The 14,907-nt window shown below is 44.4% G+C and overlaps 1 protein-coding gene across 3 annotated transcripts in view; it reads left to right on the top strand.

Annotated features, from left to right (window-relative positions):
• UTRN (utrophin) overlaps positions 1-14,907 on the top strand; it is a 583,736-nt gene that overhangs the window by 255,739 nt on the left and 313,090 nt on the right. For all 3 annotated transcript variants that reach the window (XM_038766673.1, XM_038766663.1, XM_038766681.1), the window contains 3 exons: positions 50-264; positions 5,125-5,242; positions 11,808-12,013. In XM_038766673.1, the coding sequence (XP_038622601.1) occupies positions 50-264; positions 5,125-5,242; positions 11,808-12,013 (539 nt within the window). The remainder of the gene's footprint in view (positions 1-49; positions 265-5,124; positions 5,243-11,807; positions 12,014-14,907) is intronic.

Here is a 14,907-nt window from a genome sequence, read left to right as displayed (position 1 = left end):
TAGGAAATATATACAAAGAAAATCTTGATTCATGTTTGTTTCGTTTCAGCTTATCCCATGGCCCAAAAGGTGGTGCTAGTTTCATCTACCTCAGAAATTCCTGCTCAGACTCAGCAGGCTTTGGAACTTTCACTACCTGCTGATCTGGATAAAACTACTACTGAGCTAGCTGACTGGTTGATATTGATTGACCAGATGCTCAAGTCCAACATTGTCACTGTGGGGAGTGCAGAAGAGATCAATCAGACAATTGCACGCATGAAAGTAGGTGGATATTGTGAAATCTATTTGCAGAAACATTGGATGCAGAGATGGAGAAGGCTTATTTACGTCCCTTTCATTTAGAGTTTAAACTGGGTTAACACTAGACTTAAAAAGATACTATCTAAGCAGGGATAGCATATGCTATTTTTTTTAATGTATGTGCCAGATTTACAAGTATAGTACACTCTGAGTCTTTTATAAGTAAAGCTGTATTACAGAACTGCTGATCCACAGCAAACAATTGGTTTGTGGAGTCATTTACTCCCCACTCCTAGTGTTGGAAGCTGTGTAGTGACATTACATTTTTAAGCTTAGTTTTAGCATCTTGTCATTTCCAAAGATGAAACTGATCTTTGGAAAAAGGGAGCTTATTTTTTCCTGCCCCATGTATGGACTTCTGTACGTGTCTACTGTGCATCATAGGCAACTTGTCAGGGTTAGATTTGGTTATTTTTATTATGATTATGGTATCTGTTGAGTTCAGGCAGGGCAGCATGGCTTAGTGATAGAACACAAATACCATAATTGTTATTACTCTAAATGCTTTGTGGGGTGGGATGAGAATCAAAGTGCTCCGGAGTGGAAAGGCGAGGTACATAGGCAGTGCAGAAGGGAGAGAGAACGGGAGGGGTGGGGGAGATGAGGTTACCTCCCTCTCCTTTTCTTAGACTGGGAGCCCCAGGGGGACCAGGGACTGTATTCTAATGCTTACCTTTGTGTTAATTTTCCAGCACTTAGAAGAGTGCTCTCTCTCAAGCACTCAGTACAGTACTCTGTACACAGTAGGCACCTAATAAATGCTCCCAAATGAATGGAAGAATGAATGGCCGAATAGGAGCAGCACAGTGTTCTGTTGTAATCTTTAGGGGAATTGGGTGATGCCCCGGATATGTGTGCTTGGGGTTGAGTCATTTGCATGACAAAATACAGAAAGTCTTTTGGCCCGGGTGGATCAGTAGAACAGGTCTGGGCAGCAACAGGAGTGTAAGGTCCTTGTGGGCAGGGAACAGGTATCTATGTTACTACCCCAAGTGCTCAGTCAATCGGTCAGTCAGTCAGTTGTTTTTATTGAGCACTTATTGTGTGCAGAGCACTGTACTAAGCACTTGGGAGATGATGGTGATGTTATTTGTTAAGCACTTACTATGTGCTGAGCACTGTTCTAAGCTCTGAGGCAGATACAAGGTAATCAGGTTATCCCGCACAGGGCTCACAATCTTCATCCCCATTTTCCAGATGAGGTAACTGAGGCACAGAAAAGTGAAGTGACATGCCCAAGGTCAGACAGCAGACAAGTGGCAGAGCAGGGATTAGAACCCACATCCTCTGACTCCCAAGCCCGTGCTTTTTCCACCAAGCCATGCTGCTTCTCTATATACAATATACAATACCATATACAATATAACTATAAACAGACATATTCCCTCCCCACAATGAGCTTACATCTAGAGGGGAAGACAGATGTTAACGGTGCTTCTAATTCAGTAGGCGCTCCTCAATAAATACCATTCGGAGTCAACGAGGAAATAGAACATTGGTTATTATTGAGGGGAAGGGGTTTGGGGTGTGTAGACCATTATAGCCAAAGATCCTTGCATTTTCTGTAACTTTCTGGGTAAATCGAGGAAGGGAAGGCATTTTGCATGGGTGGGTGGTTAGCGAAGCCTGAATGAGCTGGGTAACTACAGTTGGGTATTTCTCTTTTGAATGCAGCATGTGTTTTCACTCCATGAATAATATTGATAGAGTGCCTACTATATGCAGAGCACTGTCCTGAGAGCTTGGGACAGTACAAGAGACTGTAAGGTCCTTATGGGCAGGGATCGTGTCTACCAATTCTATTGTACTGTACTTTCCCAAGTGTTTAGTATAGCTCTTAAGCACTCAATCAATACTCTGGGCTAGTGGAAAAAGCACAAGCCTGGGAGTCAGAGGACCTGTGTTCTTATCCCGGCTCTGCCAGTTGCTTGCTGGGTGACCATGTGTGGGTCACTTAACTTCTCTGTGTCTTGGTGTCCCAACTGTAGAGTGGAGATTCCGTACCTATTCTCCCTCGTATTAAGACTGAAGGCACCATATGGAACCGGGACTGTCCGAGCTAATTAACTTAAACCCATCCTGGCGCTCGGAACAGTGTTTGACACATAGTAAGCTTAACAAACAACATTTTTTAAAAATGATGGATTATAATAGAGCTGACAGACACCATCCTTGCCCTCAAGGAGCTTACAATGTAGCAGAGAAGACAGACTGAAGTTACTTCCATCTTTTTGTAGGCTAACGGTCACCATGCTGGGACCATCATTTGGATCTCTTTTTCAAGGGGGCCAGGGGCCATTCACTCACACCTTTTCCTTCCTAGTGTCCTTTGGCTCTTAGAAAGTTGATAGACCAGATGCCTTTTCGGCAGTCATGTGCAAGCAATTGCCAAACCAAGGTCATGTTCATGTGATGAAAGTGAAAACAGATGGGAGTCCCTCATGCTCACCATTCCCCAAGGAGCTGCTACTCTGTACCAGTTGTTTGTCCTTCAGGAGTGGGTCCATTTTCCTGCCCTCATTCTTGGTTGGCTAATAGAACACAAGCCTGGAAGTTATGAAGACCTGGGTCTAATCTAATCACCTCTGCCACTTGTCTATCTGATCTTGGGCAAGTCACTTCACTTCTCTGTGCCTCAGTTCCCTCATCTGTAAAATGGGAATTAAGACTGTGAGCCGCAACTGGAAGAGGAACTGTGTCTTACCTTTTCATTCATTCAGTCATATTTATTGAGCACTTACTGTGTTCAGAGCACTGTACTAAGCGTTTGGGAAGTACAAGTTGGCAATATATAGAGACGGTCCCTACTCAACAGTGGGCTCATAGTTTAGAAGGGGGAGACAGACAACAAAACATATTAACAAAATAAAATAAATAGAATAGTAAATATGTACAAGTTAAATAGAGTACTAAATCTGTACAAACATATAGACAGGTGCTGTGGGGAGGGGAAGGAGGTAGGGCGGGGAGGATGGGGAGGGGGAGAGGAAGGAGGGGGCACAGTCTGGGAAGGCCTCCTGGAAGAGGTGGGCTCTGAGTAGGGCTTTGAAGGAAGGAAGGGAGCTAGCTTGGCAGATGTGCGGAGGGAGGGCATTCCAGGCCAGGGGGAGGACGTGGGCCAGGGGTCGACGGTGGGACAGGCGAGAACGAGGCACAGTGAGGAGGTTAGTGGCAGAGGAGTGGAGGGTGCGGGCTGGGCTGAAGGAGGAAAGAAGGGAGGTGAGGTAGGAGGTGGCGAGGTGATGGAGAGCCTTGAAGCCGAGAGTGAGGAGTTTTTGCCTGATATGTAGGTTGACTAGTAGCCACTGGAGACTTTTGAGGAGGGTAGTAATATGCCCAGAGCGTTTCTGCACAAAGATGATCCGGGCAGCAGCGTGAAGTATAGACTGAAGTGGGGAGAGACAGGAGGATGGGAGATCAGAGAGGAGGCTGTTGCAGTAATCCAGTCAGGATAGGATGAGAGATTGAACCAGCAGAGTAGCGGCTTGGATGGAGAGGAAAGAGCAGATCTTGGCGATGTTGTGGAGGTGGGATCGGCAGTTTTTGATGACGGATTGGATGTGAGGAGTGAACGAGAGAGCAGAGTCGAGGAAGACACCAAGGTTGCGGCCTTGTGAGACGGGAAGGATGGTAGTGCCATCTACAGTGATGGGAATGTCAGGAAGAGGGCAAGGTTTGGGAGGGAAGGAAAGGAGTTCAGTCTTAGACATATTGAGTTTTAGATGGTGGGCAGACATCCAGATGGAGATGTCCTGAAGGCAGAAGGAGACACCAGCCTGAAGGGATGGGGAGAGAGCAGGGGCAGAGATGTAGATTTGTGTGTCATCAGAGTAGAGTTGATAGTTGAAGCCGTGGGAGTGAATGAGTTTACCAAGGGAGTGAGTGTAGATAGAGAACAGACGGGGGACCAAGAACTGACCCTTGAGGAACCCCTACAGTAAGGGGTTGGGAGGGGGAGGAGGAGCCCGCAAAGGAGACTGAGAATGAACAGCCGGAGAGATAAGAGGAGAACCAGGAGAGGACGGAGTCTGTGAAGCCAACGTTGGATAGCGTGTTGAGGAGAAAGGGATTAGTTTGTATCTACCCACTTTAGACTGTAAACTCGTTGTGGACAAGGAATATGTGTGTTCATTGTTGTATAGTACTCTCCCAAGGGCTTAGTACATTGCTCTGCACACAGTAAGCACTCAATAAATACGATTGATTAACACAGGCCTAAGAGCCAGAAGGACCTGGGTCCTACTTGAGCACTGCTTTATGCAGAGCATTGTACAGAATGCATGGGAGAGCACAATATAACAAGAGTTGTTAGACACAATCCCTGCTCACAAGGAGTTTATAGTCTAGAGGGTAGACAGACATTAAAATAAATTATAGCAAGGGGAAATGGCAGAATATAAGGATATGTACATAAGTGCTTAAGGTGGGGTGAGGGGAGTATCAAGTGCTTGAGGGGTGAGTTCAAAGGACATAGGTGACACAGAGGAGAGGATGGGTGAGGAAAATGAGGGCTTAGTCAGAAAAGGTCTCTTGGAAGAAATGTGATTTTAGAATGGGATCCAATTTTAATATTTACTGGTTCACTGACGATTTAGGATTGTGAAGATACTAACATTTTCTCCAGAAACTTTTATGATGTATTCATTATCTCCCATAATCTGAATATTGTTCTTTTGCATTTCAGGTGGAATCTATTTTAATAGATGTAAATATTTACTACCGATATTATGTGTGTGTAACATTTAGGAAAACTCTATTTTGATGCAATAATACTGTAAGCTTTTAATTTTAAGTAAAGTGTTATTAAATGTGTCTTAACAGATCACTATGGCAGATTTAGAGCAGCGTCATCCTCAGTTGGATTCGGTTTTTACTCTGGCTCAGAATTTGAAAAATAAAACATCTAGTTCAGATGTGCGAACGGCAATCACAGAAAAATGTAAGTGCTTTTCCTTTTTAAAGGGATGTATGAGAATTTATTTTACTGGTTAAAAGCATCCTAATTTAAAATTCATTTTAAGATACAGTGAAAAATTCCTTCAATTAAATTCCAGCTTAGTTTTGGATCCCTAATTAGATTGGTGGTTGAAGTATTTTCAGTATTATGTTTTTGAGATCTATTTCTTTATAATGTCCATGTAGACTGGACTGAGGCAACTGAAGGATTTCACCTTGGCTATATTTTTTTATTGGTTAACAGTCAATCATGATTATGAATTATTTCCATATTTCATAGGACCAATTTATGCTATCGATAGATTCTAATCAGTTGGAGCTAAGCTAAACAGCTAAAAGGATGTGAGGATGATGAACCCAAGAAGATAAAAAAGAAATATAAATATTAAAATTTCATGTGACTGCACAGATGAGTGCATGAGTGTGAGGTGGGCTGATAATGGCTTGTCCGTTCTGTTTTTCTTCGCACCTAATCAGAGTGCTTGTCCCTCCCTTCTTCCTGCTCTGACTGCCTTCTTCAATCAGTGATTCTCCAATGGCTTTTTCCCCACTGCTTTCAAACGTGTGCCTTTCTCCTCTATCTTAAAAAAGCACCCTCCCATGATTCCATGGCTCCTTCCAGTTATCACCCCATCTCCCTCCTACCATTCCTCTCCAAAGTCTTTGAGTGAGTTGTCTACACTCGCTGTCTCCACTTCCTCTCTTCCAGTTCTCCCCTAGTTGCACTCCAGTCTGGCTTCAGCCCCCATCACTCCACAGAAACTGCTGCCTCAAAGGTCACAAGTGATCTCCTTCTTGCCAAATCCAAAAGCCTGTACTCCATCCTAATAATCCACCTCAACCTCTTTGCTGCCTTCAACACTGTTGACCATTCCCTTCTGTCTTTGAAACATTATCCAAATTGGCTTTACTGACACTGTCCTCTCCTGATCCTTCTCCTCTTTCTAGCCACTTCTTCACAATCTCTTTCATGAGCTTCTCCTTTGCCTTCCACCCTCTACCTGTGGAAGTCCCTCAAGGCTCAGTTCTGGGTCCCTTTCTCCATCTACACCCATTCCCTTGGCTCTAACTACCATCTCTGTGTGGATGATTCCCAAATCTACATCTCCAACCTTGATCTCTCTCCTTTTCAGTTTCACATTTCTTCTTGCCTTCAGGACATCGCTACTCAGATGTCCTGCCAGTACCTCAAATTTAACATGTCGAAAACAGATCTCTTTATCTCCCCACCCAAGCCTTGTCCTCCCAAGGACTTTCCCCTCTCTGTTACCATCCATCCTCTCTGACTCACAAGCCTGTATCCTTGGCATTATCTTTGACTCATTTCTCTCATTCAACCCATATATTCAATCTGCCACCAAATCCTGTCAATTCAACTTTCACATCACTAAAATTTGTCCCTTTCCATCTAAACTGCTACCATGTTAATCCAAGCATTTATTGTATCCCACCTTGATTACCATATCAGCCTCCTTGTTGACGTTCATGCTGCCTCTCTCTCCCCACTACAGTCCTTGCTTCACTCTGCTGCCCAGATCATTTTTCTACAAAAATGTTTAGCCCATGTTTCCCCACTTTTCAAGAACCTCCGGTGGTTGCCCATGCACCTCTGATTAAACAGAAATTCCTTACTGTCAGCTTTAAAGGACTTAATTTCCTTGCCTCCTTCTACCTTACCTTACCTCACTGGTTTCCTGCTATAACACTGCCTGCACACTTTGCTCCTCCAGTGACAACCTACTCACTGTACCTCAATCTCGTGTATCTCTCTGTTGTCCCCTCACCCATGTCCTGCCCCTGGCCTGGCATGTCCTCCCTCTTCATATCCGACAGGTAATCACTCTCCCCATCCTCAAAGCCTTATTAAAAGCACATCTCTTCCAAGAGGCCTTCCCCAAGCAAGCCCTCATTTCCTCTTTTCCCACTCCTTTCTGCATGCCTTTGCACTTGGATTTGCACCCTTTATTCACCCCTCCCTTAGCCTTTCAGCACTTATGTACAGATTTGTAATTTATTTATATTAATGTTTGTCTCCCCCTCTAGACTGTAAGCTCATTGTAGGCATGGAATATGTCTATCAACTCTGTTTTTTGTACTCTCACAAGTGCTTGGTACAGTGCTCTGTACTAAGTAAGCACTCAATAAATATGACTGATTAATTGTTTTCACATCTGCCCTGCTAAATGTTGGTTTAGAGAACACTTTAATTTGTATTAAATGTTAGTGGGACACTCTCACAGAAATACCTGTTCTCCTACTTAAACTGTGAGCCCTTTATGAAATGCTCTCAACACCATCCTCCCTTCTAAGCTCAACTCACTCCTGTCCCTCTGCCACTCTTATACCACTAACCTGTAGTCTCAGATCATCTCCACAGTCCACTACCTCTGCTCTTGTGCTCAAGCTCTGGAGCGGGGCTGTTGAAATCCGAACACCAGGCTGACATCATCCAACTTGAATTCATCCTTAACTGTATCAATTTTGCCCTCTCCTTCATCCAGTAGCAATACCTCTCCATCCTTACTGATATCTATATCCATTGCCAGTTCTTCCTGTTCCAGACGTTTAACTCCCTCTTTAAACCTCCTGTCCCTCCCTTTCCCAATGCCTTCCCCATCTCTTCCCTCTAATGACTAGGCCATGTACCATCAGGCGTGATTTCCCTAAAATCTCCCCTGTTCCTCTCCATCCCTCCTCCCCTCCTTAACTGCCATCTTCAACCGCTCACTCTCCACTGGTTCCTTCCCCTCTGCCTTCAAACATGCCCACGTCTCTCCCATCCTAAAAAAAACCCGCTCTTGACCCCTCATCACCTTCTAGTTATTGCCCTATCTCCCTCCTACCATTCCTTTCCAAACTGCTTGAATGAGTTGTCTACATACGCTGCCTCGAATTCCTCAACGCCAACTCTCTCCTCGACCCCCTCCAATCTGGCTTCCATCCCCTACATTCCACAGAAACTGCCCTCTCAAAGGTCACCAATGACCTCCTGCTTGCCAGATCCAGTGGCTCCTACTCTATCCTAATCCTCCTCGACCTCTCAGCTGCCTTCGACACTGTCAGCCACCCCCTTCTCCTCAACATGCTATCCATCCTTGGCTTCACAGACTCTGTCCTTTCCTGGTTCTCCTCTTATCTCTCCGGCCATTCATTCTCAGTCTGTTTTGTGGGCTCCTCCTCCCCTTCCCATCCCCTTACTGTAGGGGTTCCTCAAGGGTCAGTTCTTGGTCCCCTTCTGTTCTCTATCTACACTCACTCCCTTAGTGAACTCATTCACTCCCACGGCTTCAACTATCATCTCTACACTGATGACACCCAAATCTACATCTCTGCCCCTGCTCTCTCCCCCTCCCTCCAGACTTGCATCTCCTCCTGCCTTCAGGACATCTCCATCTGGATGTCTGCCCACCATCTAAAACTCAACATGTCCAAGACTGAACTCCTTATTTTCCCTCCCAAACCCTGCCCTCTCCCTGACTTCCTGATCACTGTTGACGGCACTACCATCCTTCCCTTCTCACAAGCCCGCAACCTCACATCCAATCTGTCACCAAAACCTGCCAATCTCACCTCCGCAACATCGCCAAGTTCCGCCCTTTTCTCTCCATCCAAACCACTACCCTGCTTGTTCAGTCTATCATCCTATCTCAACTGTATTACTGCATCAGCCTCCTCTCCGATCTCCCATCCTCCTGTCTCTCCCCACTTCAATCCATACTTCACGCCACTGCCCGGATTGTCTCTGTGCAGAAACGCTCTGGGCATGTTTCTCCCCTCCTCAAAAATCTCCAGTGGCTATCAGTCAACCTACGCATCAGGCAAAAACTTCTCACCCTCGGCTTCAAAGCTCTCCATCACCTTGCCCCCTCCTACCTCACCTCCCTTCTCTCCTTCTACAGCCCAGTCCGCACCCTCCACTCCTCTGCCACTAATCTCCTCACTGTGCCTCGTTCTCGCCTGTCCCGCCGTCGACCCCTGGCCCACGTCCTCTCCCTGGCCTGGAATGCCCTCCCTCCACACAACCGCCAAGCTAGCTCTCTTCCTCCCTTCAAGTCCTACTGAGAGCTCACCTCCTCCAGGAGGCCTTCCCAGACTGAGCCCCCTCCTTCCTCTCCCCCTCCTCCCCGCCTTACTTCCCCTCCCCACAGCACCTGTATATATGTATATATGTTTGTACGTATTTATTACTCTATTTTATTTGTACATATTTATTCTATTTATTTTTTTTTGTTAATATGTTTTGTTTTGTTGTCTGTCTCATCCTTCTAGACTGTGAGCCCGCTGTTGGGTAGGGACCATCTGTATATGTTGCCAACATGTACTTCCCAAGCGCTTAGTACTGTGCTCTGCACACAGTAAGCGCTTAGTAAATATGATTGAATGAATGAATGAATATTGAACAGACCACTACTCTCCCCATCTTCAAAGCCTTATTAAAATCACATATCCTCCAAAGATCCTTCCCTTAGTAAGTCCTGTTTTCCCCTACTCCCTCTTCCTTCTGCATTGCCTATGCCCTTGGATCTGTACCCTTTAAGCATTTGATATTCACCTCATTCTCAGCCCTACAGCACATATGTACATATTGGTAATTTATTTATTCATATTCATTTATGTCTTCCTCCTATACTGTAAGATCCTTGTGAGCAGGAAATGTATCTTCCGATTCTGTGTATTGCTTAGTATAGTGCTCTGTGTAAAGCAAGTACTTAATAAATACCTTTGATCGATAGTAGGAGTTCTTTGGAAAATATCAAACTTAATTAGCTATTAAAATAATTGTATATGATCAACTTGCATTAAACTCCAAAGGGAAAACTTAAATTTGTTGTTGCAATTTATCAATTTTGTTGGGATCAAGGAGAAGGAACCTGTTTTGCCTCCTAAATGGGCCCACCAGTTACAGGCCAGTGGCATTCAGTGGGATCCTGGTTGAGAAGCTCTCTTGTATGATAACTTTTAAATCCTTAGGGAAGTATGATGGGATAGTAAACAGAGTTTTAAATGTAGCTTTAGTTTTTTGAAAATGTAAGTGTACCCCATTTCGGAACTACCACAACTGGAGTTACATCTTGCAGTAATCACTGAAATAGCCTAGGATACATAAGAGCTGCCTGGAGTTACATCCAATCACTGCAGGGGAGACTATTCCTTCCCCACCCTTTCCTTCCCCTGCCCCAGGTCCGCTCTGCTGTTTTCCAATCAATGACTTGCGGACCTCGTTCTTTGCTTTGATAGGGGTTCCAGAATGGAGTTGGCACAGATTGGACAGGTATCTTCTCTGGTCCCTTGATTCTGTGCTGCCTTCAGCCAAAGCGAGAGAAAACTCTGTTCAGTCCATCCCTCCTTCACTTCTTCTCATTCATTAATTGCAGCTTTCTCTCCCACCCTAATTCTGTGCTGCTTTTGGTGGAGCAAGACTGGAGGGAGCCGAATCTTGGTGGGGAATTGCTGTCCCTTATCCCCAGCTCCTTTTAGCTCCTAAGTAGCTGGATATGCCCCTGAGCTAAAGTGATGCCTGGTTTCCATGGCAGTGAAAGCTGACAGACAACTAAAGAGTAGGGATAGAACAGCTGCAGAGAGGAACTTGGAGCTTAGTGAACAGAGAAAGTTTGAAGTGAATGTGGTCAGGTCAAATCAAACTGGCTCCTTGACATTTGGGACCAGTGAGATGGGGTCAGGAATCAGGTATCTGGCCATTGGCATTCTGTCTGGGACTCTTGTAACATTTTTCTGTCCCCTTCCTATTGGAAGTGGTGGTGACACATGGCCAAAATGGGGACTTCTAGAATCCCTGGTTGATGGGAAAAGGAAATTCTTGGTGTGGTCAGTACTGGGGAGATGGGTGAAGGGGACCACGTTTAGGGTATATGGGGGTCAAGAAGGTCCCTTGGAATAATGGAGGGGAAGGGATGAGGAGAAGGATCCACAGGGAGTGATCTATCGTCTTAATTTTTAACTATCTGTAGGCCTTGGTTGTCAGGTCAGGACTGGTTCTAGAACAGCAACCTAACAAATTTCACTTAAATCTATGCGGAAATGAATCCTGCAATTCCGTGGTTTACAATGCTCCTGTATTTTTGATGAATATGTTCTACGCATATCCCGGGGGTACACTTGCAATGGAAAGGTACCGCTTTACTTGCTATTGCCAATGCAGAATGGCTAAACAATCAGCCGTGTGCATATACAGTCTTTTGTGGGAATAGGACTGGATTGTTTGGGAGATGATGGACAAACCAGAGCCCTGTGAATTGAGGACCAAGAGAATACACCTATAAGTAGATTATGGTGAAACTGGCTTCCATAGCACCACTTCCACTCTTTCATCTCTGCCAGTCCTATTCCCTTTAGGGCACAAAGTGCCTCAAGCCAATAGGTGGGTGGGGGGTAGCATGTTGTATTGTACTCTCCCAAGAACTTAGTACAGTTAGTGTTCAGTAAACATGATTAGTATGTGTAAAGTGTTTTTTACATGCTGTTAGGTTTGTACAATAACTATTGTGGCTACCTGGCTATAATTGTCTTCATTGCCTCCCCCACCCCAGTGGAGAAGGTGAAGAACCAGTGGGACAATACTCAACACGGAGTGGAAGTGCGACAGCAGCAATTACAGGACATGCTTTCTGACAGCCTGCAATGGAATGATCAACAACAAGAAACAGAACAACTTTTTAGGCACTATGAAGTTCGATTTCATGCTCTTCTACAGGCCCCAAAGGAGCCCCTCATCCAACAGCTGCCAGAAAATAAAGTAAGGTTAAGTAGATGCCTAAGATTCCAACATAAGTAATTTTATTTTCATGGATTCATCCCAAGTCTACTGCCATTCATTCCAAGTCTACTGCCATTTATTGGTATTCTGCTTAGATTGTTGGTGGGTTGTTTGTGAGCTGATTGCTGCTGGTTTTATGTAACGATCTGAAGTACAAGGGGTTTTTTTTTTGAGGGGCTTGAAAAATCAGTCAATCAGTGGAACTTATTGAGCACTTACTGTGTGCAGAACACTGTACTAAGTGCTTGGGAAAATATAAAACAACAGAGGTAGTAGACATGTTCCCTGCCTGGCCACTATGTGATTATTATTTGCAAGTTCCAATAGGAAGCTAATGCAGGTGATGTGAAGGGTTTTTTAAGTAGTATATATCCCCATTATTTCTAATTTAATAAAAACCTATGTAATAAATGTTACTACTATGAGTATTATTACTTAATAGTAACCTTAACTCACTGGCCTAGTGGAGAAGGCAGTTGACAGAGTAAGGAGCCTTGGGTTCTAATCCAGCTTCTCCATTTGTCTGCTGTTTGACCTTCAGCAAGTTGCTTAGCTGATCTCACCCTCTGTTTCTTTATCTTGGAAATGGGGATAATCTCTTTTCTACCTCCCTCTTAGATTCTGAGCCCTCTGTGGGACAGGGACCATATTTGGTCTGATTATTTTGTATCTATCTTTGGGCAATTATAGGGGAGGTGGATAAATGATACATTTTAACAAATCTGTGCCTTTTTATTCCTTCAATCCTCTACCCTACTTGCAACAGGAATAACATAAAAAAACTTAAAAAAAATACTTGGCAGAAGGCGCAGTAGCTTTGTTTCAGAACAAGACATACTGAAGTCCTGTTGTAACCTATCAGCAGGTTAGTTGCTGCTTTGGGTAATCTAAAAAGGGCTAGTTAGTCATTTGTATTGAGAGCTTTTTGTGTGCAGAGGACTGTGTTAAGCTCTTGGCAGAGTACAGTATAACAATGAACAGACACAAGCCCACAGTGAGCTTACAGTCATTTACCTTGATATTTCTTGTCCACTGCAAGAGTCACCTCCAGCTTAATCAGTGCTTCTATATTACTGAATGCTGAGTGCTTCCCAATTTTTACTAGTGGAAGCACACTGAGGCGGGACCAGCTCTCATGGTTGTCACAGGACATTCATTGCCTTGTTCCTGATGCTGGGAGGGTACCCCCTTGTGCGCTAAAATGACGGGGCTCCCAGCATTTCAGGTGCACTGGAAAGTATGTTGCAGCACATCATGTGGGAAGTTCTGCACTAACTGATGAAATGAGTGCTGCAACGTTTATTAAAATGGTTACAATTTCAGAAAGTAGCAACAGTGGTGTTTTCATAAATAGAAAGTTGATAAGGCATAGAGCATGAAGGCTGTACTGAAAAATGTAATGTTATGGATAGTAAGTTTTCATTTTTTCACTCACCATGGTCATGTATAGGGGACAGAAATAGTTTGTTTTCCATTTGTTAACAGTTCCAACTCAGAAAACAAATAACCACTTTCCTCGCTAATGTTCTGAATTATTTTATGTGTTTACAGAAGGGCATGTATCACACCCTCTCTTGCTATTTCTCAAGTAGCTGTCAGCATTAATAGCTTGGCATTTAGAGATACTAGTCTAAATGCTGTGAGCCTCATTTTGCTGACTGAGCCTGCCACGGGCAGAGCATTGTACCGTCAGGAGCCATGGAGGAGAGAGCAGTATCCTGTCACGTCGTCTGGGTTGCCACACATCCATTTATCACGGTGTTCTTCTAATCTTCCTTGTCTTGCCAGGTGTTGGAGGGGAATGCTGTTGACGGTGCTGGTTCACTGCTGCAACTGAATTCCTCCCTCGGCTCTCAGGTGGAGCTCTAGGCCTCAGGGACAATCAATAAATCAGTCAGTGGTATTCACTGAGTAGTTCCTCTGTGCAGAACACTGTGCTAAGGGCTCGGGAGAGGTCAATGTAACAGAATTGGTAGGTGCAATCTGTGCCCATAAGGAGGGATCTTTGCTTTCTCCCACCCCTCCCCCAGCTCCATAGCCTTTATGTACACATCCGCAATGTATTTATATTAATATCTGCCTCCCCCTCTAGACTGGTAAGCTCATTGTGGGAGGGACTGTGTCTGTTATATTGTTGTATTTGTTCTCCCAAGTGTTTAGTACAGTACCCTGTACAAACTAAGTGCTCCATAAATGCAATTGACTGATGGAGGGAACTTTCAGTCTAGAGGTACCGAAAAGGTATATAATGCCTTGTTGTATGAGCCTTAATATGGAGAGAACATTTTCTGTTATAGTTGGAAAAGAGACTTTGAAACTATGTAAACCTGCCCTGGTTTTAGCATGTCTCCTAATTTACATTCAGGTGTACCACTCCCATTGTCGATTAATTAATGGTATTTACTGAGCAGCTACTCTATGCAGCACTTGGGACAATACAATGCAGTAGAGTTAGTAGACACAGTCCCTGCCCTCAAGGAACTTGGATTCTAGTTGTCATTGCTTTATGTGTAGCAGAATAGTGTCAGGTGGAAGTGAAGTGGGATAAGGAAGGGAAGAGGAGGGACTTTGAATACCAAAAGGAGAAGAAGATGAACACCCTCTTTCTTCTCCCCCCACATCCTGGACACTACTCATATGGGTGCTAGCATTGTTTCTGGAATCCATGGGCTGACCAAGGCTCCACAGTTCTTTGCCCAAACTAAACGTTGGATATGGGGATGAAGAGAGGAGTGTTCCTTGAGGGAATTCAAACAAATTGAGGAAGCAAAAGCATTTTAAGATGGCCCAGATATAGTGATTGGTGTACATTGCTTTAATTTCTCATGTTGTTATTCTCCTGGCAATTTATCTGGATTTTTTTTTCAGACTAC

This window comes from Tachyglossus aculeatus, chromosome 2 (assembly GCF_015852505.1).
Source record: "Tachyglossus aculeatus isolate mTacAcu1 chromosome 2, mTacAcu1.pri, whole genome shotgun sequence".
Taxonomy (NCBI): domain Eukaryota; kingdom Metazoa; phylum Chordata; class Mammalia; order Monotremata; family Tachyglossidae; genus Tachyglossus; species Tachyglossus aculeatus.
This window is presented reverse-complemented; position numbering and strand designations above follow the sequence as displayed.